This window comes from Lathamus discolor, chromosome 6 (genome assembly GCF_037157495.1).
Source record: "Lathamus discolor isolate bLatDis1 chromosome 6, bLatDis1.hap1, whole genome shotgun sequence".
NCBI classification, from domain to species: domain Eukaryota; kingdom Metazoa; phylum Chordata; class Aves; order Psittaciformes; family Psittacidae; genus Lathamus; species Lathamus discolor.
The window spans coordinates 24,998,195-25,025,010 of NC_088889.1; the positions used below are offsets into that span (position 1 = coordinate 24,998,195).

Here is a 26,816-nt window from a genome sequence, read left to right on the forward strand (position 1 = left end):
CAGCTTGTGCTAAGCAGCTATCCTGCAACAGAGATAAAGCAGAGAAAAATACCTTATGTTGCACATCAAAACCAATCACCAGGCAGAAAGTCCTTCTCAACTCAAAGAGTTCACAACAAGCTTTCAGCTATTGCATTCAAGGCCATGTTTTGAAAAGGAAACTTTAATTTTCTCTAGCATCAGAAACAGGAATGAGGCTCAGGGCTGCCTAACAGAGGCAACGAAAGTGAGAGAGAATTCTGTGGTTAAACAGATAGGCAATGGTTAAAGGTTCGGTGCCAGGGTATGCCAGATCGACTGCAGCAAGCTAAAGCTGTCACTGCATTTCTCTGAGCCCAAGTGTCCTGTCTGTGCAAAAGAGACAACAGCTCTGTTTGGTTTTTTTATTCTTTGGCATAAAGACTTAGATTTAAGCTCCTTGCAGTATAGACAAAATCATATATATATGACCAGGGTTAAACCTAACAGTCTTTGAGCTCAACTCGACCTTGCCAGCTAAGAAGAAAAGTGGTTTTATTTTCTAATACTCCTCACCTTTTTACCCTAAGAGCAGGTCACCCAGCTGCCACATCTCCAGAGAGCTGCCAAGCAGCAGGGAGAACACAAATTCATACCTGCTGAAGGGGCTTCTGCCCTCATGCTTCCCGGTTGTGGGCAGAGGAGCAGCCAGCGCACAGGTGGCAATTACCTACTGTGCAACACACACATAGAATCATAGAACGGTTTGGGTTGGAAAGCACCTTAAGATTATTCAGTTCCAACCCCCTGCCATGGACAGGGACACCTTCCAGTAGACCAGGTTGCTCAAAGCCCCATCCAGCCTGGCCTTGAACGCTGCCAGGGATGGGGCATTTACCACCTCTTTGGGCAACCTCTGCCGGGGCCTCACTACTCTCACATTAAAGAACTTCTTCCTTAACTCTAACCTGAACTTCCCATGTTTAAGTTTAAACCCACTGCTCCTTGTCCTGCTGTCCCTGATGAAAAGTCTCTCTCCAGTAGGCCCCCTTCAGGTACTGGAAGGCTGCTATGAGGTCTCCACGCAGCCTTCTCTTCTCCAGGCTGAACAGCCCCAACTTTCTCAGCCTGTCTTCATACAGGAGGTGCTCCAGCCACCCCATCATCCTCATGGCCTCCTCTGGACTTACTCCAACAGCTCCATCCAACACTGCTTCACGCAGTTCATAAGTGGTGCATTTCTGGTTCAGAAGGGTTTACTGGGGGAGAACAAAAAAACCCCCCAAAACAAACCTGGATAACAGATGGGAAGTTCAGAAAAAGAGGCACCTGGGGTCACTGCACATGCAGGTATGCCAAATGGGGGCAGTGGAAACCAAGCTTTACTCACTGACGGTCTTGGGACACCTAGTTTCTCTACGAAATCTTCCTTAAATGCATTACTATATTCTGGCAGACGTTTCCAACCATTCCTTCCCAGTACGCTGCTTTCCAACACTCTAGGGGTTGCAGCTCCTGGCAGGTACAAATACAGCCGCGGACTCCCGGACGGGCTGCCAGCAATGCCGCCTCGTTCTCCCGCTGGATTTACCTCAGCTTATGCCGGATTTACCACCCTGACCCAGGGCTCCAGCCGGCCCGGGGGTCGACGGAGTGGCAAAGCTCCTCCAGCCGCTCCGCGGGTGCGTACCTCGGCCCCCACCGCCCTCCCCAGATGCCACCGCGCACCCTCGCGCCAGCCCTACCCGAGGACGAGCCTCCAAGAGGCGGGCGGGAGAGCTGGCCCGCTCCCCATCCCCGCGCCGGGCTCACCCGCTCAGCCCAGCTGCAACAGGCGGCCCCGACAGGCCCCGCTTACAGCGCCCAGGGAGGGGAGCGAGAGCCAGGGCAGACCCTCAGGCGGCTTTCCCCCATCCCCGCGAATGATGCGGCTCCGCTCACCTCCTTAGGAGCGCGGAGCGACTGTAGCTGCTGCCGGCGGAAAGATGGAGCGAAAAGCCGCGTCGCCCAAGCCCTACGGCAGCTGCAGCGGCCCGGCTGCCTCCGCCGCGCAGCGGGGCCGGGCCTGGGCGGGGCCGGACGTGAGCGCATTTCCGCGGGCTGCAGAGCGCCGCCATGGCGGGTGAGTGCTGCCCGCTCCGGTACGGGTCAGCCTCCGGGACTAGCTGACCGCGAGGTGGGAGCGAGGGGCGCGGGGCTGGGCCTGCGGCAGCGGGGAGTAGCCGGAGGTCAGGGCTTGGTGCTCCCGGGGCCGGTGTCTGCTGTGCCTGCTCGCCCGCCGGCGCGTTACTTTAACGTGAGTGCGGGCCTGAAAGGTGCCCAGCACCTCTCAGTTTCCCTCTGGCGAGCGACAGCCGTGCCTCGTCGTGGTGCGTGGGCTTCGTCTTTATGCCGCTCTGTAAGCGTCGCTGTGAATAAAGGCTAAAACCAGCAAGTGTGCGGGTGGAGCGGTGGCGTTACTGTTACTGCTGAGCTTCGAGCTGGGCTTGCGGCCCCTTCGTGCTTGCCGGGCAGGAATTGAGGCGTGGCGGTGGAGCCAGGCAGAAGGGGCTGCTCGCAGCCCTGCCTCAAGCTGGGGCTCCTGTGTAAATGGGGTACTGTCCAGCAGTTCCCATTGCTGCCATACACCGTGGTTATCATCTGGCTGTCTTATGTAGGCAGAAGACTGCTAGACTGGCTGGTTACTGCAAAGCCACTGCTGGGCATGTTACAACGTTGCATCGCAGAACATGCTTGCGTTTTTTCAGCAACATGATTCTTGTAAGTAGTAATTCAGCTTATAGATGAGGATTTAGATTTCACGACTGAAGGCAGCTCATGTAAATTCCCTTTTGCTTTAATGAATATTCAGCCATAAAGTAAGGAAATCACTCAAACAGTTGCCAGGTAGCATGCTGATTTGTTTCTGTATGCTCTGAATGGCTTGAATTTCTTTATTTTCTCATGCAGCGAAAAGTCCTGGTGATGGTACTCCAAGAAGACCTGTTTTACCTGTTAGTGCAAGAAAAATTAAAGATAATGCAGCCGACTGGCATAATTTAATGATGAAATGGGAGAGACTGAATGATAATGGATTTACTACAGCAAACAAAATAGCCAACATGAAGATTAGTGAACAGTAAGTGTGCTAATACATGCAAGTAAAGAGCATAAGGATTGCCTTTATTGAGAAATGAATCACTAGAAAGTTTTAATCACTAGAAAGTTCTTTTTGAAGGTGGGAAAAAGTATATGTCAGGGTGGATAAGCTAGCTCTTAGATCAGACTCAGCAGCAGGACCTTTTAGTTATATAAACCATTTACATCCAAATAATAGAAGTCTCAAGAGGATTAAAATAACCTCATAAAGTAATGATATTTGCAAGAAATTAACTGTGTTTCTAATTAACTAGTTAAGCATAAAAGACATTTCAAATATTTTTATAATGTACAAAATGAGAATCTAACGCTATAGATATCAGCCCATGTGAGTTCCCTTACTTTTGCATATTTACACTGAGGCCAGTATTAATAAATTTCATTGAAATCAGAAATTCAGCAGATTTTAAGAAAGAATTGGTGGTTTATATGGACAGAAAAGTTAACCACGATGATTAAAAAAATTAATAAAAACATCACCCAAAAATACGTAGCCTGTAGGAGAGATTCTGTAGGACCAGACCACATGGATTTTCAATCTCACAGCTTGGGTAAACCCATGTTGCAGTTGTTTACTCTGCCTTATGTTTCTACTTTAGATTTCAAGACCACAAAATGGAGATAGCATGTGATAACAATGCCACAGGATCTGAAAAGCCAGCTCCAAAATATAATGAGGAACTGGACAATTGCTGTGAAGAATTACTTGAGACCTTAAAGCATATGGTAGTGCTGATTTTTCAGTCTTGGTCAATATGAATCAGTTCCAAGTGTGTTCAAATGTGACATAAGGAAATGTCCTCAAGTATTTGTGGTAAAGAGAAAATCAGGATATTTATTCATAGTTCTTTGGCTTCAAACCTAAATGATTATCAGTGTAGTGTGCACCATTTATTTGCTTGCTTGGTAAATTTGAAAGTTGTTTTTCCATCTGCCTTTTGCTTATAATTCTCCTTCTCCCTTTATGAAGCGATCCTCTGAGAACAAGGTATGTAAAAAAAATTCATTCTGAAACTGCACCCATTTTCTGTTTTCTCATCCTGAATTTTCCCTCTGTTTAGAACTAAACAAAGCATAAAGCAGTGCTTTACCTGCCAGCAGGTAAAGCTGCCTTGCAGCTATCTTTGATCAGACATAATGCTGTTATATTTTTAGTCTGCCTACCTGTGCTTTCTGTGCAGAATTCCTTCTCTGGAGAGTAGACAAAGATAATTATTACTTAACCTTTTTTTCTGGATACTGCTAGAAATTGATGTCACCTGCCAGTTTGATAGGAAACAAAAAGATATTTTTTTTTCCTAACCTGATACTGTAATTTAAAATTCTTATTAAAAGTAAGTTTTACAGCCTTCTGCTGGAGGCCCGTTAAAAAGATGATAGGTCTATTTTTTTATGTAGACAGGATATCAATTTGGTATTTAGAATAAGCAGGAAAGCATCTAGATTTTCCTCCAGTTTTGTTCTGTAGGAAAAAGTAACAGTAATCCGGGTGAGGGGTTTTGTTGTTTTTCTTTTTTTTTTTTTTTTTTCCTTTCTTTGAGGTGTGTCTTACCAAGTGTGTTTATGCAGCTTTTTATTACTCCTGAGTAAAAGGAGTCTAAGCAGGCAGTGTTAGATTGGATACTAAACATAGCTACTACAGACATATTTTATTTTTCATTCCTTATGAGTTTGTACCAGCTTACAAGTTTATAGAAGTATCTGTATTTTAGCTTCTTGACTTAAAGATGTCACCTGCAAGCTCCATTTTGTTGTAAAAATTAGTCCCCATCAGTAATGCACAGTCATATGAACATGAATGAAGTGGATGGAATGACCTGTTTTATGAAGCAAGCTGTTAAATCAGCTTAGGTCTATTGTCAGTAGGAGCTTAAGCTGCTTTACTGACCTGCTGCTGACTTTTTGAAATCAAATTTAAGTCATCTTGACATGGTAAAGTAAGAAAGCAAGTATTCATAGGGCTTGTGCCATGCTTGTTCATAGGCAGTCTGATGTTTTACCCCAATGCTAAATTGCTATAGGAAAAACCCAGAGAGAAGTGAAAAATGAAAGAGGATTTTAATACATTTCTACATGGGGGAAACAAAAGAATGTTGCAAAATCAGAATCACTAAGTCGTATCTACAGTGTTCAGAATTTTTGGGTATCTCATACTAAATTTTTATATAAATTCCAGCTTTGATTCCTGTCTGAAGTTAAAAAAAAAAAAGAGTGAGTTAGAATTGTTAAGACTAAATACTCGTCAGAAATCATGTTTTTTTTTAAATAGAATCAAGGAATCAACTAGGTTGGTTTAAGATTATAGTAGTTTGATGTTCCTGAGATACTCATTAAATGTTCATCATTTTCAGACAAAAATACAACTGAAAATGGAAAAACTTACCTCAACTGCTAAAGCAATCTGTGACTTGGAAGCATTCCACCATAGAGCTGGAAATTGCACAGCACCCTTCTTTCATACATGGCCCACACCATACTTCTGTAAGTAAAATACTGATTATCTTAGCTAATTGCATTGTGTCATTGATGTCTTGTAATTGAGGCCTGAAAAATAAACTCTTTTATTGTGATGTCTTGCCTTAGAGAGCAAGTGTATCTGTCTCCTTTAGAATTGACTAATCAACAAACACATGAATGCACCACTGGCTTAGGGTTACTGCTGGTGACTGCTTATATGAATTGCCAAGCATTGTCTGACATGTAACAATTATAGCATAAAATCTAAGCTGATCAGCATCTTACAGTGTCCAAGCTGCAAGAGCCACAGCTTTTGTAGGTAGAGATGTATTTGCAACTTGATAGTTTTAAGTATTAGGCTTAACTTGTTTGACTTGTTACTTGACACTGAAATTAAATCCTTGAGTGTAAAGAACAAGTTATACGTCAGCTAATTCTTAGGCAGCCAAAGAATAATACCTCTGATCTCAGTGTCAGTCAAGGCAAGTAAAGAAATGTTCATTTACTGTCTACTATAAATACCAATGCTTTTAGCATTCACTTGATGGCAGAAGGTATCATCTCCCAACTGGTATTACTGCAGTTTTAAAATTGAATTCCAGGGAGGCCTGATTGCATGCAAACCAACTGCCTTCTTTGTGAAATGAAAGTCATACTTTTGTGAAGTACTGCTTCTTACTTCACTACCACAAGTTTTAGTTTCTAACAGTTTAAAAGGGTAAGAATAACAAGTGCTGTCAAAACACTCATTGTGTCTGAATCATTTAGTGATGCTCTTTACTCCATGAAAGACTAAATCCTCCTAAGAATAGTAACAGTTCAGGCTAAGTTAGAAACATTAAGATCAGTCTCTCTTGCAAAATAATTTGTGTGCATATTTTTTTTAGAAAGTCAAACAAAGATTATTATATAGATATATTTTAACCGCCCTACCAGTATTATTAACATAACTAGTAATGACATTAGTTTTTACGTTACACACGTCAGTTTTGCTCTGTTGTTTTGGTTTACCGTTATTTTTCACTATTGGTATCACTTACTGGTGATCATACATTGCTAAAGTTCCTGACAGCATGTGAGGGCATCCTTTAGATTAGCTAAAATCGGAAGTGACTCTGAAATGCTAAAGTTGTATTTCAGGATAGCATCCTCAATTTTGTAAATCAGATTTCAGTTATTTGAAAGAATAGCTGTAGTTGATAATGTTACAGTGGATCCTGATGATCAATACCACTGCTTATTCTGGAATTAAGAGGGGTTTCATGTCAAAATCACAAGTGTATAAAATATATCCAAAAGCAGAGTGAACTGTTTAGCATTGTGTATTCTAGTATACAAACATTATTGATGCTGTAAAAACCGAGATGTCTAGATATGGGGAATAGTTTATGCAGGGCAGGGGTTTTTAATGATCATTGTATTACAAGTATTACGTAACTTCTAGACAATTTCTGACATGTTCTGGTCAATGTGGGTTTTTTTCAATGTATTCAGATGAGGTTTCTCTGAAGCTCTCTGAAATGTACAAGAAGGAGCTACAACTCAAGCAAACAATTGTACAAGAAATTGCTCATTCTGCTGACCAGGATCTGATGATGGTCTATTTATCATCATGGTTATACCAGCCTTACATTGAAAATAGCAGCAAACTACTACTTGAAGCCATGCTGCTAGAAACAGGACATAGACAGTGCTAGAATTCCCAGTGCTACATGGCTTCTTGTAATGATGCTTACATGAAGCTGAAATGGCAAACTGCAAAGCTTACCAAGTAAACTGAATTTTTGTAAAACTTATTAAAAATATTTTTATTTGTATTTTTGTCTCAGTTGATACTCCTTTCTCTGCATGGGACAATCTGGGTTTGGTCACTTTATCCATTTTAAGTGCAACAGCAAAGCTACAGGTAGGAGGCTAAGTCCTCTATAATCAGAAAGAGGTAGTCAGTATGTGCTGGTCTGGGGGGAATTCAATGCACAGACACCTACAGAAAAGAACATTAACTATTTTCCAAGTCTTGATAGTCTAAAATATTTACATTGTCCCTTTCACCATAGAAATTCAGCACTTCATCTTTTGTGGGTTTTATTTGCATGACTGAACAGGGTGTGTGCTTTCATACTTGCCTTATAAATGGAGAAAAGCAAAGCACAGAAGGCAGATACAAAAGGGATCCACATAGTGAATGTGAATGGTATGTAGTTTAGAAATGCTGTCACAGATGCTAGTGTAAGTTCTATACAGTGGTTGGTTACACCAATCCTGAAGAGTGATCCAAGCCTGAAGGAGCACACTGGGAAGGTTTAGTACAACTCACTATTCGATAGTCATTCTATGAAAACATCTTGTCTCTTTTAATTCATTGTAGAGAAATTATATGAAAGCATTTGTTGAATAAAATCAAAATCTGCTTCAGGCATGGCCTTATCCCATGTTGTTTGCTTACTGTCATGAGGCTTAGTGAGTTTTTCCTTGGATTATTGCTTCTGATGTCAAGTGGTTTTGGTTTAAAGGTGTGCCCTGCTGGGTTTTTGGTTAGCAGTTTATGTGGCAAGAATCAGCAGCTCAAACTCCTGCTTTTCCTTTTCATGCTGCTTTCTTGGAAAAGGGAGTAGAGAGTATATTCAGAAGAAACAGTTCATGCGAAAGCTAAATGCTGAGGTGGAGTTCATTCCTCATAGTTGCTTTCGCTCCTAAAGCCGTAATAATCACTGTGGTGTACCATTATGTCAGACCTGGGTAGCATGGAGAAGCTGCTACACTTGCCCAGCCTTTAATAACTGTTAGCTGCTATTGCAGATTATCACTTTTCAGAAAAGTGCATCACAATGTGGAAACTATGCAGCTATAACACAAACTTTAGTTAAATTCTTCATGTGTAGTGAATTTAGGCCTTCTGCTTACTTCATTTAATAATTTATTCCTCCCACTTTCTGATTGCCTGTGTGACCTGCTCCTATATAAACTGTTGATTTCCATCTCCTATTTCACACAATCATGTAGTGTTTCTAAGTGCTGTTGACTCACTGATGTGCCCTGACAGATGTCTACCCTCAGGTCTCCTTTGACCAAAGTGACACAAAATGCACACTGCTGTGAAGTGTCTGTAACAGCTGTGATTTGACACTAGAAAAACCTAATTAAACCAGTGGGAGATTCTGGACCAGATTTCTGATAGGACTGGTAGGGCCACTTACTTGAATAGCTCCAAGCTAAAACCCCGTAAACTCAGTAAGGGAAATGTATGAGTTTCCTGCAGTAACAGAACAGACAGACATGAATTAGGAAACTTTTCTCAAGATGTTGCTCTGTTCAACAACGAGATTGTTTCTGACAGCTTGATAGTGTTGTATTCTTATCCCAAATACCTATTGTCTAAACAGAATCAGTTATGAATAGCTTTGTTGGAGTTTATTATTTTTCTGTGCAAGTGTTCCACCTAGTTTAACAGCCATCTGAATTTATCTGAGTAGGACCAAACCCTTGTCACTATGGAAAAACCTTCATACTGGAAAAGTATTTTCCAGGGAGAAAAGGTTGGTTGACTTACAGGATTGTTCTTTCAAGATGTGAGTAGGTGTATTATATTTCTCAGCATATGCAAAGCAATAGGAAAGGCAGAATTGAAGCAAATTTTCATTTTCTGCACAGGTAGGAATTGTGGTGTTCTCTCTTCATGAAGTCATCTTCATGTTCACAGAGCCCCTTGCTCATTGACTGCTGTTGGACACAGATTACTGCAAAATTATTGCAAAGATATTTTGTCATTATAGCTTTAAGCAGTTGCTTATAATTAAGTCCTCAGATGTAGTTATCAGTCAGTACAAAAGAATGTAATAGAGTTGCTCACTGTGATCAGACTTTGAAAGACCTTGCTTTATCTTCACTTACAGGATAGGCTTGTGTCTTCTGACCATTGTCATCTCCTAAAAAAGAGGGGGGAAAAAAACAAAACAAAACCTACACCATAAAACTAACTGCCAGGCAGGAGCTCAGTAATATGTGATGACATCTGTCACATCCACACATCAAAAGGCAGTGTTTTGGCTAATCAAATTCATCTTCTACTTAGGCAATCAAGAAAAACAAAACAACAAACCCTAAACCAAACTATATTAAAAGACACTGGTCATTTAAGGCTGTTCATTTTCACCTACTAAGCTTCTTGAATGTAAAGACAATGCCTTGGACCAGAAGCTGCTAGGAATTCTCCACAAGAAAATATTATCATCCAAGCAACATACTGAAAGTGTGACAGTAATACAAGATAGACAGAAGCAGGTAACTAGTTTGGTAAGTTTTCTGTCTGCACAGAGAAACAGGGATGATGGTCAAGGATACCTTTTTATTATGATTAAGTATTACAAGACAGTGTGGAGTTCTTAGGAAGGTCCAAGCTTAGAACTGATAAAGGATGCATCACCTGTAAGAAAAAAAAAGTGTGATATAAGTCTAACAAAAATAGACCATCATGGACTAAAGAGAAAAAAAGAATTTGGTATCTCAGTGAGGCAGATCAGATCACTACTTAGCACCTTCCTGTTTCTGTCTAAGCAGTTTTTAAAGGTGTGGCTGAACATTACACAAACATACTTGCATACATTTCCAACAGTTTTTGTTGGAGGTTATTTTTATCTCTAACTCAGTGCATGCTTATTTAAATAAGGATCAACTAGGCTGTCGCACTTTTCACAGATTGTATTTAAAACTGCCTATTTTTCCAGGCAGATTTATGCTCTTCAAGTGTAAAAGCTAGCTTGAATATTTGTTAGCATCGAGAAAGTGCAGTAACAGTGTTCTGAAAATTCAGTGGCACAGAAAATGCCATGGTTTTAATACCGTTTTTATTTTACACATACATAGTTTGCTAGTACACCACACTTCACAGCTGGACAGCAGTACAACTTCCTGCATTTTTAGATTACTAGAGCGAAAAAGAATTATATAACAAAAAGGAACAGTGCAAAAGTTTTAGGGTTGACAGATACCCACCTTCCACCCACCCCCAACATATAAAGCAAATAGAATGCTGTTAATTCTAAAATTTTTGGTTGCAGTGCTGCTAGATTCATATAAACATAAGTTATAAAAAGTACAGGGCATAGAAACAGTTTACAAATAAGTTAAATTTCAATTATTTCAGTATCCACATTAGAAAAATATACATTTGATAGAGTCAGTCTTTTCCAGAAGAAAGCATATAGCTCTCCAATTTATGGCTCCAATTCACTTTGCAAGAGTGAAATACCTTCACTTTGGCTATCTGCTTCCATTTCCAGTAGGGTTTCCACAGTTTCCAAAGGCATCCCCTCAGGAGTGGGGATGTGCATTGTAGTACCATTGGAATCAGTTACAATAACAACGTCTTCTGCCTGAGACAGAACAGCAGTATCTGGGTGAGACATGATAAGCCCATCTGAAGTCTGAATAAAAAACTGTTCATGTCCCTGAGACAAAAAATCACGGCTCTCATCAGTAATCTCAAAGGCTACAGTTTCATCTACAGCAACTGTATTCTCTAGCTCATGTTGTTCCTCTGCCCCACAAGAACAGTAATTCGCATTTTTAAGAGAGTTTTCATGGTACGCATGAGCAGACACGGAGGCTTCCTGGGCAGGGCTCTGGTTCAACTCAGTCTGAGCACTGTGTGGGTGGTTTACTGGCACAATGTTTGTTGACAACACTTTTTCAAGTTCCTGCATCTCATCAGTGATATTTTCATTATGGAGTTGTTCAGAATGTTCTTTAATTGCAAAATTACAGTTTTCTTCTTGCAGTTTCTGGTATTTTTGATGGTGTCCATTTTCTTCACTCGTTGCTAAGTTAGGGCTCTCACTGCCTGTTGCATCCTCCGACACAGAGCTACAAAGCTGAGGAGCCAAGAGCCCTCTGGCTGTATCCTCATTCACAAAGTGTGCTTGGACTAATCCAGGCGAGCCATCTGCTTCAGCTGGTAATACAACTTCATGCAGCAGAGACTCGTCATCTGCCAGATCTGGTTCCTGTATCGCCACACATTCAGAATAATCTGCCCTCGTTTCCACAGACTGGGAGAAGGTAGCTGAATTTCCAGCATCGATTCTAACTCCTGAATCAGCAAGTGAATTACGTTGCTCTACTGTCAGTAATGTGCTTCCGGCTGTGCAGCAAGTGATGTGCCCATCTTCTGAAAGCTGGATTTCTCCATTTAATTGATTAAAACCTGAAAAGGTAAAATAAATGTAATTTTGTTGAGCAATCTAGTATCGCATGTCCAAAAAATATTTTTCAGCAGTAATTTTGGAGGAAAAGCTAGACTGCCTCCCTGCTTTCCTCCCCCCAGTTAGCAAACCTGAAGCACCTTACAAGAGTTTCACAGCAATTCCCAATGCGAAAGCTTGTAGAAAAATTTCTGGATAGTTAAATATTACTGGTTATTTTCATAGCAAGGGACCTTACATCAGAAGCAGCATTTTTCAATTAATCCTGAAAACAACCTGGGCTGAAAGGCAAAATCTGGCACACAGCTTAAAGACATTTATGACATTAAAAGATAAAGAATATTACCATTAATAAAGTGACAGAAACATTTAAACTTAATAAAATATGTGTTGATAATGAAGCTCATCCTGGACTCAGTATCATCCAGTAACTACGTATCTAATTAGGTATGCTAGCAGCTCCAGGAGAACTTTCATCCTGTGACAGAAAAGGTTAAAGCACTACAAAATTAGTGTGTTTTACCACTTACGTGACCTGGACCAAGACTCAGGTGACAAACAGTTGAACAATAACTAGTTAGCTGCAGTAATAGGAGCTGTCAGATTTTATAATTGACAATCAAAAGGAACCAGTAGGTTGTTTGGGGGCTTTTTTTGTTGTTATGAAAGATACCACTGCAGAACAAAGGAGGCCTCCCACTGCAGAAGGCATCTTTTTTAACTTGTACTGCAGACTTGCAAAAACCCTACTAGAAGGTGCAAGTGAAACCAAATTTAAATAAACTCCTAGCCCAGCGGTAAATCATTAATACAACAAGAAATAAGCATGGTCATGCAGACGGCCTTTCAGAGAAAGAAAAATAAACAGAGACAGACAGAACCAGAACCCCTGACAGAAAGATGTGCAGACAGCAAACCAAAGCATCACACCAGAGAAAGCTCTTCACAAAGCAAAAGGATGGTACTGATAGACATGTCTTACTAGAGGTGGCCAAGGCCTGAAATCTTTCACAACAGTGATCTTAATGCCCCTGAATTACTGCAATGCTTCTGTGTCAAAGACCAGTGGAGTTTTAGAAGATTACAGGTGGGGACCCTTCTCGCTTTCCTTTCTAATCCACTGTTACCTTGCCAATCTGAGGGGCAGGGGGAATGAAGACAACAAAGGGATAAAAAGAAAGGCAACCATCCAAAGACTGGTGCAAAATCCTGCCTAAATTCCAGTCTTAAGGTCTCACATCCCCCTGGGATACAGGACAGCCTGTACCAGCTCTTCCCCTCCCCAGTTTTCATGAAGCTCTGATGATTCTGCTCCTGCAGCCTGCTGGGGCACAGAGGAAGGACACACATGCTGCTTCCTCTTCTGCTTTCCTGCTCCTGGCACAAAGGTCATGCACCTTCCCTGCTATAAGGGATAGGGTGAATAGGAAGCATTCAGGAAGCACACAGTAGAGGACAGTAATATGCTCATAATACTGCAGCAATATTAAAAACCAGATTATCATGCATTCAGAATTGAGCTACCGCTGTGTTCTGCATCATCCATTACTTCTTCCCACCCTGCCATGATGCCTTTCCAGTTGAACAGCTGCTTTTGAAGGACCAGGGAAGCAAATTAATAAATTAAAACTTAAGACAAAAAACACAGTAGCTTAAAGAGATTTGTTCAGCTCCTCCACGAACAGAACAAAATTGGAAAATCTGAAGAGGTTACCATCTTTTTCAGACAGTGTACATAAAGTCTCACTCTTTTCTTTCACTTCATCTTGACTGGCATTATCATTATTCACATTCTCCATTACATCTTCTAACTTGGTCCTTTTGGCTGATGGCAACAGTTCCTCCCCTGAGCTCTGTCAATACAAGAGATAATTAACTGGCTGCCACCACAACCACTGACAATACTGGAAAAGACAACAAACTAACTGTGGGCACTTCATGGCAGTGAACTTACAACCTCCTTGAAAACAGGATTTACACTAAAGGTCTTCCTAAAAGGTAAAGCTTTTAAACCCAGCCATCACACTTTGCCAAAATGCCATCAATTACTTTTGATATTTAGTTGAAAATCTGCCCTTGCATCAACATTAAAGCATCTCTCTGAGCCTCGGTTGTTAGCTGTATGGCACGAAACCTCCAACTTCAAATCAAGAGGCATACACAGTCTGCCCAGTATTGTTTGGTAATGAAGAAAACAGGATTAGCTCTTACATTTAACCACAGGCAGCAAATGAAAAAAAGCACTTTTGTTATTTATCCATGACCAGAAACAACTCTGGATTAAAAAGCAGAACTGTTAAGGGGATGGACCACAGAAATGTGATTTTCAAGAAGAGGAAACTGAGCTCCCTGCTACAGCTGTAAACAGACTAAATCTGGTCAGCTGCCTTGTTAGAAAGAAAGGAACTGTTTTCATGCCTCTCTGCCTACCACCAGTTACCACAGCAACCACTTCTCCAGCATCTGAGCCTGCTGCAGGTTAGCCTATTTACTCCAGCACAAATTATTACAATCTGGGGATCCTTCTCACTGTGCAGCACCCATTTACTAGCATCTCAAATATTCTTTCTTCCCTGTATCATGACATTACCTGTAAGAGATTCTCTCCTGAATGCTACCAAGTGTCTTCCGAAAGTACATCTTTAGTGTCTCAATAACTAAAGTGTTCGTGGTATATGAACTAGCTACATACTCTATATATAGCTAGTTCATATGCTCTGCTATGATACCACAGTAGGGAGTATTTCCAAACATCATGAAAAGCCTTAACACAAGTCAGATAATTATTCCTAACAAAATCATACTAGTATTATCTGTTTTAACAAGTGTTAATTTGTCTTAGTTTCATTTTTTAATTTTCATGAAGGTATTCCATACCTCAGCTAACCGTTTTTGTCCCAGTATCTCCACAGGCACTTGCTCACTAACAGTTTTAATTATAGTTTGTGAACAACAGTCTGCACCTTGTGTCTTTCCTTGTCCAGCAAGTATTTCTGTAATTCCTAGGGATTCAGCAACCTTTACAGGAAAAAAAAGTAAAAGTTAGCTTCTCCAATCTCAATACATAAATGCTGAAATAAGGATTCATTTTCTTAAAACTCAGGCCTAGCCTGACAATCTGTTATTACTGCTCAACGAAGTATTTAGACTCCCATGTTTTCAATCAGCCTCCACATTAACAGAACATGACCTTCATTTGAAGGTGAATATTCAGAGGCAAACTCAAAAGAATTAGGTGTACAATGGTTATATATAGAATCCAGAGACAGTTACCAAGAGCAGGTTTAATAAAGAACAATGTTGAGGCTCTACATAATTTGAAAAACATTCAGTCTTTCTGTTTAAGAGTATCTCTAAGTAGTTAAAGATTTCTTTCTCCCATCCCCACTTTCTAATCCTGTGCTTCATCCTTATGTAGGTGTGCTACTACCCAGACTCTCAAGGCTGGGTTGTTTCATTTGGTTTTGGTTTTGTTTGTTTGTTTTGTTGGGTGGTGGTGTGATTTTTTTCTAAGAGCATAATTCTATATTAAGAGTCCACATTAATACTGAAGACAAGCAAGAAAGAGGTTCCATTTTCAGACACCACTATTAACAGCATCCCTGTACTTGGTGCAATTTCATTTCCCCAGATGGAAATGTCAGTGTTACAGAATAGCCAAATGGGCACTCAGTAATTCTAGAAAGTTTTTTAGTACATACAGTAAATGTCACAATTTATTCTGAAACATACATATTAACCACTGCTAACAGTCCATACAGGACTTCATTTTTTTTTAAGCCAGGATTATGAGAACCAAATTCTTATCTCCACCACCCCTACCCTAACTTTTCCAGTATGCTCCCCTCTCCTGGTAGTTGCAAGTTCAGTGCTAACATACCTTAATGAGCACATCATTTAGAAATTTTGTTGAAGATATTGCACAAAATAGTGTTTTCGCTACTGGAAACAGAGAAGGGAAAGCCAAAAATACGGTAAGTACAAAGAACTGTTTTATTCTAAGCAAAGGGAACATAAGATTGAGAAGAATCCAGGAGGAAAAAACATCCACATTAAAAAAGAATAGCAATACAAAAACCAACCAGAAAACCAAACCTACACTGTCTTTCTAGATACAGCTGCATAAGCAATGAATTGAAGAATCACTGAAATAATAGTTTGCAGCTTTATTAATGTATTCACTACCTTTCACATTTGTTAATACAGCTGTGAACAGCATATATGCATTCAGTTTGTCCTCATTTTGCAATGAAACCATTTATCCCTTTAAATCAAGGCCACTCATTTTAAATATAGACTCTTCCTTCCTAGTCAAACATTAAGATGTACTTTTATTAGCAGTTATTGCTGAGCCCACCTTGCCGTAACATGCAGCTTCATACTACCCGAGATACCCAAGACAGGTATCAGTGCTGCTGGAATTTTTTATCTACTATCTAGTTGTATCTACTGCCATAAACTAGAACTGCAGTTTTATTATGGATTTCTTTTTCTCTTCAGTTAGTTGTTGGATTTTTTACAATAATAAAAAAAAAAAAAAAAAGCACAGTTCCAAACAGAGTGCTTTATTACCTTAGCATCTCTTATTTCAACAGGCTGCTGGCAACTCAGCAAATTTGAATTACTGAGGTGACGATAAGCCATTTTCTTTACCATATTATGCAAGTCTTCAAATTCCTTATACACATCTGGGAAGTAAGCTTTGCCTGGATACCCTTTTTCAACCTAGAAATAACAGGGGAAAAAAGGGTTTGTTTCCCCTCCCCCCCATATTTTAAAACCAGTGCAATTAAAGTATGCCAGTTTGTTTCATTCAATGTTTTAAAATAGCAACATTCAAGTGAAAAGATTTTGGAGTATCAAAAAAAGCCACTGAACCAGTCAGCAAAAAGTGAGGCTTTCAATCAAGAGACCTACCAGAGCTTCGCCTGTGTAGACTGAAGTGATGTGTGGAACAATGCTAACTAAGGAAATTCAGATACATCTCTAAATGAATCTTTTTAATGTATACTAAAGGAAGTCTCCCAAAAATAATTTAAACAGCTTTACATAAAAAGAAAAACAACACACCTCACCTTCATCAACAGAAATTCAAATACTGTAACAACTTTCGTGAGACGTGGGAGAGCCAACTCCATTAAGTCTTCATTATCGCATTGTTGTATTAACTGTCAAAAGCCAGAGCTTATTAGAGCAGAGCGGCCTACAGGGGTTATTCATCCCACATTCAGAACATCAAATATCAGTACTCTTTTTTTTTAAGGGTACACTGTGTGTTTAAGCAGCTTAGAGAACAGATGCAAACATAACACCAAAAGAGATAAATCAGAAAACTTCAAAACAGTTTCTACCCTTATACAGACAAAACTCAGTCCCACAGATGCTGCCAATTCATAGAAAGAAGTGCAACATCAGTAGATTTAGTAGCCATAAAGGATCTTCCACAACACACAGGAAACAAGCAAAAAAAAAATGTTAACTGCATGGATTTTAACCCCCATTCCATCCTCCCCCAAGAGCTTCTTTGTGTGTATTTGGGTTTTTTTTTTCCTTTTTTTTGATGTTGCCCAACATGCTGGGTTTATTTCTTTTTATTGTGTTTGAGGAGATACATAGTAATAGATAGTAATGTAATTTCTCCAGAAAAATGATAGCAAGAAGGGATCTACATGTCAAAAGTCCCTTTCCAGACTGAGTTCCCATATCCCCTTTGCCCAGTGTTCTGCTAGGAGTATTTTTTTCCTTAAAAGACAATTTAATATTTCCTTAGGCTTTCATCTTGTCAGTACACAAGGATGTAAAAAAAAAAAAAAAAAAAAATTAAAACCAACCTTTTTAGAAATGATTCCTTGAAAATAAGTAAATAAAAAAAGAGAGGGGATGGTATTTGTGAAGTAATTGCAGAAGAGAACCATACCTCTTTTAACCTAGCTTTTCTTTTTCTGTATACATTGCGTTCTGCTGACACACTACTGAGTGACTTTGAAGGGGATTGACCAGGTCTGCTCAGCCTTCCAGAACACCTGGACCTTCCACGCTTCTGTAGTCGACCATGTCTCTTTGATCGTCTGGGTCTTCCAGGTCCTTCTGGTGTGACAGGTTCCTGGTGTCCTGAACCGCTTTCTTTTTGTTGTTCTGCCAACAAGGGTTTGCTTTCTGGAGACTTACAGGTCTTAATTAGAAGAAAGAGAAAAGTATTTATTCACCCCTTTAAATACTGTTTTGAGGAAGACGATTTTATAATTAAGTTCTTCATCTATGTAAACAATAAACTGTATTAAAAAAGGTGGATACAAGCAAAACTTCAAAGAAAGTTGTAGAATAAATTAAACTAACTAATAAGTAAGGTTGGTACTTTTGCAACACATGTGTCATTATTTGCAAATTTAGCATTTCTGATTTTTGATACAGAGATTAATAGAATGCAATTGAAGAACTGGTTTATGCCAGTTAAATACATTTAGTATTTTTTAAAGTAAAGTATGTCCTCTTCAAAAAAGATTTTGTAGAAATAAATCTTAATTAGCAGTAAAACATACCCCCCAAAAAAATCTGGGTTTCACTGTAACTACGTCAGCGTATGAAGACTTAATGTGAAAGACTGAAGCTCAACAGCAATGAACAGTAACAAGCTTGGTAAGTATGTATTTTAGTTTCCATGTTTTAAATTCCTTACTCTTCCCTACAAACACTGCTAAGAAGCAGCTCCTGTTTTAAGACCACATGGCAAACTCTTAGCACATTTTCAAGTTACCATTGTGATTTCAGAGCAATTTTTTTTTACTGATCAAAGCAAAAATTTCTCACTGAACACATCTTGTATGCCTTTTCATGTCAGAATTTCTAAGGATGTCCCAGTATTTTTGTAAGAGAGGGGTTTAGAATAGTACTGAGGTACATCAGGCTTCTTTTCATAACCAGTACATTTTCATCCCCACGTTCAGTAGCTACCTACTATCTAGTAGTTAGGAAAGCTCTAAAAAGGGCCAATTTATGTCAGTTCTATCCAAGGATGAAATTACTAAATTAGTTCTAAATATAACATAAGACTAGACTGAGCGTGGGAATCTTGACTGCCTTCCTGTCTGTATCAATGTACCTGCTTTAATAATCCTGCTAGTCTTTCTCACCTAGCCCAAAACTAGAACAAATCAATGTCTTAGAAGTGCAAATTTGCAGAATCCGTATTTGGTAGTTAAAAGTAGCAGGTACAATAGCAATCTAGCAGTCAGTAGTAGTATTATGTATGAGGCTGACTGAAATTTTTCTAAATTCCTATCATCCTGAGTAAAATAAAGTGCTGCACAGGGAAGCAATAACTACGTAGTAATACAGAGAGCAGACTTCAGTACTCTCCCATTCCCTTTTTCCAAAGATGACAGAAGAGCATAGAGGAGGGGGGAGGTTTGCTTGCTGCATTGGCATCTTAAGATGTAGATTTTCACATTCTGAGAACAACTTCACATATACAAACAAAAGTAACAAATGTCACACTGCCAAATGAGTATTTTTTCCCTAAACAGCAGCTGTATTAGTTCCGGCTGCAAGATGTGTTGTTTTAATATTGAAAGACAAATTTTACTATGAAATGACCAGTTTAAAACATCGTAGGGGAAAAACCTGTAGCTAAAGTAGCTTCCAACCCAGGGACTGATGTTTCACCAGAGTTTGGTTTGCAGGGGTAGCTAAGCCACACTTTCAGGCCCTGCTCTAGGAAAAACTGCAGTCCACTGCTGGATTCCAAATTAGGGATTTTTTCAGTAATGACACTTTCAGTAACCAAAACTGATAGAGCAGATGATCTCCTGCTGTCATGCTAAAAGTTGGAACTGAACACAATATTCTTAACACAAATGCAGAGAAGAATGCTATTTATGCAGAAAAGGTTTTCTCAAGCTAAAAACTTATGACAGAAAACCAGTAGCAAATGAACACTCAGTAAGCATTTTGTTTTCTGTGCCTGCACAAGAATACTATTCCTGCAATACAGCAAGAAATAGTAATTTGATTTTTAAAGCACTTCAATAGGAAATGTGTTTAATTTGTTGTGTTGGTGGGCATTTCTGAGCACTACAAGGCTATGCAACTACAAAACTGCCACCCTACTTTCCACATATCTGACAGCTTTTCTAAGGAACACATTACCTGTTCTCCAGCTTTTGAATCAACAGTTCCTTCCAGACTGGTAGCTAGTGCATTTTCCTTATTTAAAGTGGCAGCAACTGAATCCAGATGTGCTGGACTCATCATTTCCTCTCTTATTCCACAGTCATTGTCCACCAATATACTTCCATTAGGCTTATTTAAAGGTATTTTTTGAGGTGAAGACTCCAGCTGTCTATGGCCTGGGTTAAGTTTATAATGTCTTGTTAATCCTCCTTTTCCTAGATAGGATTTTTCACAAGTCTGACATTGAAACGTTTTGGGGTTCAGATCATAATTTGAAGAATTGAATAATGCATCTTTTCCCTTCACCTTTCCTTCTTCATCATCTTCTACACTCAGCTCAGAGTAGTCATCAGAATCAGACCGATGACCATAAGCCAAATCCTCCATTTTAATGAATTTATAATCTTTAGCTTTGTATTTGGGGGGGCGTGAAATCCGTCCAGAGCGCGTTTTCACTTTCAAGGATTTTTTTAGTTTGTCATCTTTTTGGTTTTTTTCAAGACATGGTACCAGAGTTTTTGCTGAACTGCCTGACACCAGGTTAACATCTGGAGATCTTGCAGCCGATCCTGTGGCACATGCAGCTTTCTGTCCATTTAGCATCTTAGATGTGGGAATCTTTGTGAGAGATGCTGATCCATGTGATGGTAAAGGTTTCTGCATAAGCAACTGCACTGGAGACTTGGAAGAGCTATGCAGGAATAGCTGCTGCTGCTTAGTTCCTGTAACAGGCTGTATCCTAATTATCTGGGGATTAATAATACCAAGTCCTGGCATGTTAGAATTCCTACTAACTGATTGACTCAGCCTTACAGTTTTGGGCTGGACTGGTGCCAATGATGGCATTGGCCTTTCAGTTTCCTTCATCTGTCCTGATTGAACTTGGACACGAATGGCTTCCAGCTGCTTTTGTGGAAAAAAGTAAGAGCTGAGATTACATAAATACAGCATTTATAAAATGAAGACAATACTATCAAGGTGATTGATACACACCTTATATGTCCTTAAAGCAAAGGGCACGAAAAAAGCAACGCACATCATTAGTTTCCCATTTTAATGCATCAAAGCACAGATTCCCTTCAAGCTACGGGTTTTCCTGCACATTTACTGTTGTGACTGCTGTTCAACTAAAGCATGTGAAGGTTGCTCTTAGGCCATGTCACAGCCTTGTTTCCTGCTGACAGGCTTGTTCTGGAACAGCACAATCAGCATCATAACCCAGGCAGATTCATAACCTTCAGCAAACCAAATGCGGGAGAACGACAGTATGCTACATGACACAGGCCCAATACCAGGTCCAGAACATACTGTAAGTGCTCAGTTCAAAAAAACCTTTGTGATGATGATTAAGGAGGAGAGTGTGTTACTGATCATCTCGCTCAGTCTCTCCTCCTCATTCAAATTTTTGCCTCAGCTTGAATCAATTGCTTGACAACCCCTGCACCCCAAAACGTGGACTGAAAGCCCAGGTACTGTATTACATTAGAGGAGGATGTATTCTCTACCTGTACATCACCACTTAAGCACTATGAAACAGCTCTTCTAACTTGTTTTAGCTGCACGTGTATTCAGATAGAAACACTTACCACAGCAGCAAGTATCTACATTCAAACGCGGATTTTTCTAAACCACATTGAAAGTTGTGTCTTCCAGCTGCGAGACTCCAGTCTGCACCCGAGGGCAGGTGTGACCGAGGAGAACGGAAAAAACCCTCATAATTAAAACCACATTAACCACCCCCCCGACGCCTGCCCTCGGCAGTGGATTTCATCACCTCCCGGGAGCCGCAGGCTCCCTCCCTTCCCAGCTCCGGTTACCTTCTGCGGGAGGAGCCGGGTGGCGGCCACGGAACTGCCCTGCTGCCTGGCGACCTGCTGGGCAACGCTCCGCAGCTGCTGGGCGGCGTTGTGCATGATGCTGGCCAGCGGCGGCGGCGGCCCCAGGCAGGGCTCCGGCGGGGCGGCTGGCGGCAGCTTCTGCTTCTCCTGGGCCTTGCTCACCTGCTCGATGACCCGCTGGACCTCCGCGGGGGCCAGCGGCGTGGCGGCGTGCCGAGGAGGCGGCGGTTCCGCCGTGCCCGGCCCCGGGCTCTCGGCGGCAGCCAGCAGCTGCTCCAGCAGCAGCCGCACCTCCACGGCGCTCAGCCTCTCACCCTCCACCACGCTCCCGTCCTCCTGCACGTACAGAACGGTGCCGGCCGCCGCAGACCCGGCTTCCACGGCTGCCAAGCTCTGCGCCAGCTCCCCCGCTGTCGCCAGCAGCTCCGGGCCCTCCGCAGAGGGCGGCGGGTTGGCGGGCCCCACCGCGCCGCCGCCGTCCTCCTCCGTCGCCGCCGCCACGCCGAGGGGAGCCCCGCCGGCAGCGGACGTCCCCCAGGGAGGCTTGTCCTCAGCGGGAGGAGGAGGCGGCGGAGTCCCGGCGTCCCCCTCCTCAGGTGCCGCCATCTTGGCGGGCGCCAGCGGGCGGGCAGCGCACCAGTTCCCCCGGAGGTCTCGGCGACGCGAGGCACGGCGCGGGGCACCGGCGGCACGCGGACCAATGGCGCTCCCGGCAGAGACAGCCGCGCCCCCGAGGCGGGGCCGCCCGGCACCAACGGCGGCCTCTGGGGGGCAAAAACCCGCGTGGGTGCGGGGAGCGGGGCGGTGGGCCCCGGGCCGGTTTTCCTCGTAAGACGGTGTCATCACCCCGAGGCTCGCTCTTACCGGGCGGGGCTTAAGACCAACACAGGTAGCAAGCGAGCCACGAGTCACTTGGAACCCGCACGGAAGAGAACGCGCCTGATGGGGTGACCCGAGCGCGTTATCCTCTGCGTAGGAAGGAACAACCTCCCGCTCTGCCGCTGCCGGCCTGGGCCCCGACAGCGGCTCGGTGGAGCGCTGCCCGTGCTGTGTGAGGGTCTGTCCGTCCCCACCGAGCGCATAGCGGCCGCGTCCTTTGCGTCCTTTGCCCCGCGTTTTGCAGGGGCAAAGCCACGCCTCAGCGGCCAGCTACGAGACGCGGCTATATAGTGGGAGCGAAAAAATCTATGGTTTTTTGGCCCGTACGGGGATCGAACCCGCGACCTTGGCGTTATTAGCACCACGCTCTAACCAACTGAGCTAACCGGCCTACCTATAGGCGCTTCTTTCGCTGCTGGCAAGTAACAGGACACCGGGGTACAGACCCCATCCTGGCTGCGCCGAGAGTGGTGACGAGGCGGACATGTTTGGCGCGAGAGCGCCGAAGGCGAGCCCACGCGTGGGAGCACACCTCGAACTGACCCTCTGCAGAGCCGCACCGCCGGGCGGCAGCCACCGCAGGACGTGTTCACGGTGTTCGCTGCCACTCCAAGTCAATAGGCTAACGCTTCCCGGATTTTCTAGGTTACGATTCCAGTTTAATTAATTTTTTTTTTACATCTATTTTAAACCATTTACTCTTCTGGCTATTTAACACACTGTTAGGATCCTGGTTTGAGTGGAGAAATGATTGACCTTTTCCTAGTATTTTGCTTTTGGCTGCATACGCAGCGTTTAAAGGACAACTTTTCTTCTCAGCTGTGAAGCCTACATTACAATACACCGTGTCCGTTTAGCAAAGGCAGCCGGCATGAAAGGCGGGTGAGGACCCCTCTCCAAAATGCAGTTTGGAGATCGGCCCACCGCAGCTCGGCGCGGGGAACACGGTTAGTGCGGACCCTCCTCTTCCAAAAGCACTCCCCATGCAAGCTAGCAGCTGCTGGCTCACATCGCGCTCCTCGACCACGTCTGAACCGTCGCGCCTGCAGCGACGCGGCGAAACCACCAGGGATCAGCACGGCACCCCTGCTAAACCCGAGCTCGTCTGGGCGCTCCGGAGACCCAGCGCTTGCACAAGCCCGGGCCACTGAGTCGCTGCTAGAGCACTCCTCAGCGGGGACCGAGGCCTGCACACACCGGTCCCTTTATCAACAGAGAGCTCAGCTCCACCGCCCCAAGGCAGACAGGCCAGCGGGGCGCGGAGAAGAACGGCTCCGTACAAGCACGGAACACGCGAAGGCAGAAGTGCCTCGGCAAAGCGGCCACACCACGCAGCTACCACCCGTGCTGCACACACCCCCGCCGGCGCAGGTACCAGCCCGCGGCGCATGCGCGGTGCACGCAGCCAGCGGGAGGCGGAGCAGTGCAGCCGGCCGCCACTGCGCTTGTGTCACCCTGCTCGGCGGCGGCAGGATGGTTGCACTGCGCCTGCGTAGATCGGGGTGTGACGTCATCCGCGGGGGCGGGACCGGAGCCCGGGGCGGGGAGCCGGAGCCTGCGCGGTTGCCAGGGTGACGGGAACACAACATGGCGCAGTAGGGGCCGTGCCGGCTCGGGCGCTGTGCTGCGGTCGGGAGGGGCCCTGCCGCGCTTTCGCTCACCCGAGACCTGCAGGAGAGCGCAGGACGAAAAGTAAGGGGGTGCGGGGGAAGCGGCGGGCCCTGCTAGCCGCGGAGGCCGCGGGCTTGTATGAGGGGCACAGCTGAAAGGCCGGCGGTTACCGGTGACAGTGGCCCCAGAGGACCGGGGTCCCGGGCGGCGCGGGGAGCACCCGGGCTGAGGTGGTCGCAGGGGCTTTTGGAGGCGCTTGCAGCCCGTTGCCATCTTCTAGATGCCCCTGCCGTGACCGCACATGTAAACGCCGGTCTCTGTGTGCCGGTCTTCCTCTTCAGCAGGGTGCTCAGAAACCTGTCTCCTGCGGAGCTGTAGCGTTTTGGTCTTCTGGTGCCTCTAAGTACTTTCTTTGTTCAGCAAGCCTTTCCTTTCATTATGTAGCATCCCTCTTCAGATCATCCCATGTCATGTCCTACACATTTGGCATGTTTCTGAATGCAGTGATCATGTGTCATGGCCTCATGACTGAACTCATGAAGCTGAACTTCTTGTTGCTTTCTTTTTTCTTTTTTTCTTTTGCTGTGTCTCTTTTCTCACACGCAGCAAAGTCACCTTTAAAGGTAACAACATTTTCTTCTTCAATGTCTTAACATCTTTGCAACAAAATTATCTGGTTTGGGTTTTTATAATACCAATGTTGTAGTGCTATCTTTGCTGTCACTAGTGGATTCTTGGATTCTTTAATTCCAAACGATGGTTTTCTGTGGTCTCTAGTTACAGTAATACAGGTGTGGTGCTTGAATTCCATCATTTGCCTGTAATTTTAATTTGTTGTTCTTAATTTCCTGGGTCCTGTAGCCTCTTGCACTTTCAACTGTCCTTACATTTTCATGGGCACTTTTCTGGTGTTAGAACAAGTTCAGATTGCTATGATTTAAACTCTTTCTAAACTTCATCTGCCTTCTGGCTGTCCGTTGTGAGCCTGAACATCTGTGTGCTGAAACAGAGGGGAGGGAAGAGGTTAGGTGATAGTTAGCTTGTTATAGATGTCATGAAAGAATTGCTAACGAGTGATTAGGTGTTCTTTATTTAATGTTACATGCAAGCCTGATTAAATCACTGTTTATTTAATTTCAGCCCCAAAGCTTTCAATCTTAAAATGCTGATAAACTTTTTAACATTTCTGTTATTCTTCAGCTTTGAATACCACAAATTTGGGTAAACTAACTGGTAATTAGTTATGGTTTGTAGCTGTAGTAAGTTTCATAGCTTAATATTGACAGGCTTTGGCCTGCTTGTTCTCTTTCAGTGTGTGTTTGAAGCCACTTGTTCTGGTGGGGTTTTTGTCACCTGGTCACTCTCAAAGGACCAGTTATGTGGTGCTGAAGTGGATTTTTAAGAATCCCCAGAAATCGTGGCTTGTAGTACACATCAAGAATTTGTATTGGATTGTTAGTAAATTTGGAGACTAAATTTTACTTCTTACTCTATATAATTTTTATTATTCCTAACAATGTCTGAGCTCCTTTCAGCTTCACATTAAACAATAACTAACTTGTCACATGGTTGATCTCATTTTCCCCTTAGGGTAAAGGCTTTCTCATCTTCAGTGACCTGTTTTGTTGAGAGTTTACACGTTGATTTTCTGCATCATAGAGACATTTTGAATGATGCGACTTTCATTCTTGAGTCTTCCTTATTCAATCAGTTCATATTATTCAGGTTCTTGCTGTCATTCTTTTCACTGGATGGCTTTCTCTTAAGTGCCAGGTTAAAGCCTTAAGTGTTTGTTATGAGTTTTATTTTGGATATATAGTACTGTATTGTAAAAGAATAAAACACAAACCTTACATGCTTCTATGAAAAAATCTTTAGCGCTGAAAGTATGTGTTAAAGTGTATAAAGAATTAGCTCTTCTGAGACTATTAGAACTCTTCAGTTTAAAAATTAAAAAAAAAATCAAATTCTTTTGAACTGTCATCTGGACTTCTCTTACAGGAGCAAAATACATGTATAGAAGAAAATACAAACAAAACTAAATGATATAAACATATACTATCTGACTTCTTTATAGATATAAAAATATTTTCAGGAAACTTGTACAATAATGCTTTTCCTATGTTTCTCTGCCTAAATACTTTGCTTCATTAACATCTATGGCTGGTGTATATACAGATACTAAGATCTTATTTTCAGATAATAAGATTTTTATTTATTTTTTTTTTAGCCAGAGAATCAATCACTTGCATTTAAGAAAATAACATTATGGGTCTGCCATTTGTTAGAATCAAAGTGTAGGTCAACAAATAGCTAATACTTTTTTTTGGTGTCTGCCTTGGGAATTTTTTGCCACAGCTTCTGGCTCTGACATTACATGAACATATAACTTACCATGTATCTGACTGACTGGAGACATCAGTTGCTACCAAAAGATCTGTTGAGACTATTTCTTTGAGATTCTGAAAGAGTGGTATTTAAATATGCTGATTTATGATATTCACCTTACATTTAGCTATTTACATAGGAAATTAAAACCTAATGTAGGGGTAGGAGAATCTTGCAA

General features: G+C 42.5%; 3 protein-coding genes and 1 non-coding gene across 10 annotated transcripts in view; 1 reads left to right on the top strand and 3 right to left on the bottom strand.

Moving 5' to 3' along the window:
- The window catches only part of TECPR2 (tectonin beta-propeller repeat containing 2), a 45,045-nt gene extending 43,013 nt beyond the window's left edge, over positions 1–2,032 (bottom strand). For 2 of the 4 annotated variants that reach the window (XM_065685229.1, XM_065685231.1), the window contains exon 1: positions 1,900–2,032. The gene's annotated coding sequence lies outside the window, so the exon portion shown is untranslated. The remainder of the gene's footprint in view (positions 1–1,899) is intronic. The other 2 variants (XM_065685228.1, XM_065685230.1) reach the window with 2 other exon arrangements.
- On the top strand, positions 1,976–7,370 carry CINP (cyclin dependent kinase 2 interacting protein). Of its 4 annotated transcripts, none has more exons than XM_065685243.1 (5): positions 1,976–2,080; positions 2,908–3,076; positions 3,696–3,822; positions 5,448–5,577; positions 7,048–7,370. In XM_065685243.1, exons 1-5 carry the CDS (start codon positions 2,074–2,076, stop codon positions 7,248–7,250), a joined length of 636 nt encoding a protein of 211 aa, XP_065541315.1. In that variant the 5' UTR covers positions 1,976–2,073; the 3' UTR covers positions 7,251–7,370. The 4 variants fall into 4 exon arrangements, with proteins under 4 accessions (XP_065541315.1, XP_065541312.1, XP_065541314.1 ...); XM_065685240.1 differs by lacking the exon at positions 1,976–2,080 and adding an exon at positions 2,285–2,368; XM_065685242.1 differs by lacking the exon at positions 1,976–2,080 and adding an exon at positions 2,332–2,356.
- Positions 7,371–10,349: 2,979 nt separating this feature from the next.
- Positions 10,350–22,618, bottom strand: ZNF839 (zinc finger protein 839). The gene is made up of 8 exons (XM_065685244.1): positions 21,740–22,618; positions 19,899–20,828; positions 17,671–17,925; positions 16,829–16,921; positions 16,326–16,478; positions 14,631–14,771; positions 13,468–13,606; positions 10,350–11,755 (listed from the first exon to the last, which is right to left on the bottom strand). Exons 1-8 carry the CDS (start codon positions 22,601–22,603, stop codon positions 10,767–10,769), a joined length of 3,564 nt encoding a protein of 1,187 aa, XP_065541316.1. The 5' UTR covers positions 22,604–22,618; the 3' UTR covers positions 10,350–10,766.
- A 338-nt stretch (positions 22,619–22,956) lies between these two features.
- On the bottom strand, positions 22,957–23,030 carry TRNAI-AAU (transfer RNA isoleucine (anticodon AAU)). Its single transcript has one exon. It is a non-coding gene; the product is annotated as a tRNA-Ile (tRNA).
- Positions 23,031–26,816: the final 3,786 nt, after the last annotated feature.

Bases quoted from the DNA above. Each gene is read 5' to 3' on its own strand.
- CINP (XM_065685239.1), top strand. From the start codon at position 2,688: ATGCTTGCGTTTTTTCAGCAACATGATTCTT. The intron at 3,823-5,447 runs GTAGTGCTGATT...CATCATTTTCAG, and splicing joins TTGAGACCTTAAAGCATATG to ACAAAAATACAACTGAAAAT. The intron at 5,578-7,047 runs GTAAGTAAAATA...CAATGTATTCAG, and splicing joins ATGGCCCACACCATACTTCT to ATGAGGTTTCTCTGAAGCTC.
- ZNF839 (XM_065685244.1), bottom strand. From the start codon at position 22,603: ATGACACCGTCTTACGAGGAAAACCGGCCCGGGGCCCACCGCCCCGCT. The intron at 17,926-19,898 runs GTAATGTGTTCC...CTTCTAATTAAG, and splicing joins ATTCAAAAGCTGGAGAACAG to ACCTGTAAGTCTCCAGAAAG. The intron at 13,607-14,630 runs GTATGGAATACC...TTGTATTGACAG, and splicing joins GACAAAAACGGTTAGCTGAG to AGCTCAGGGGAGGAACTGTT.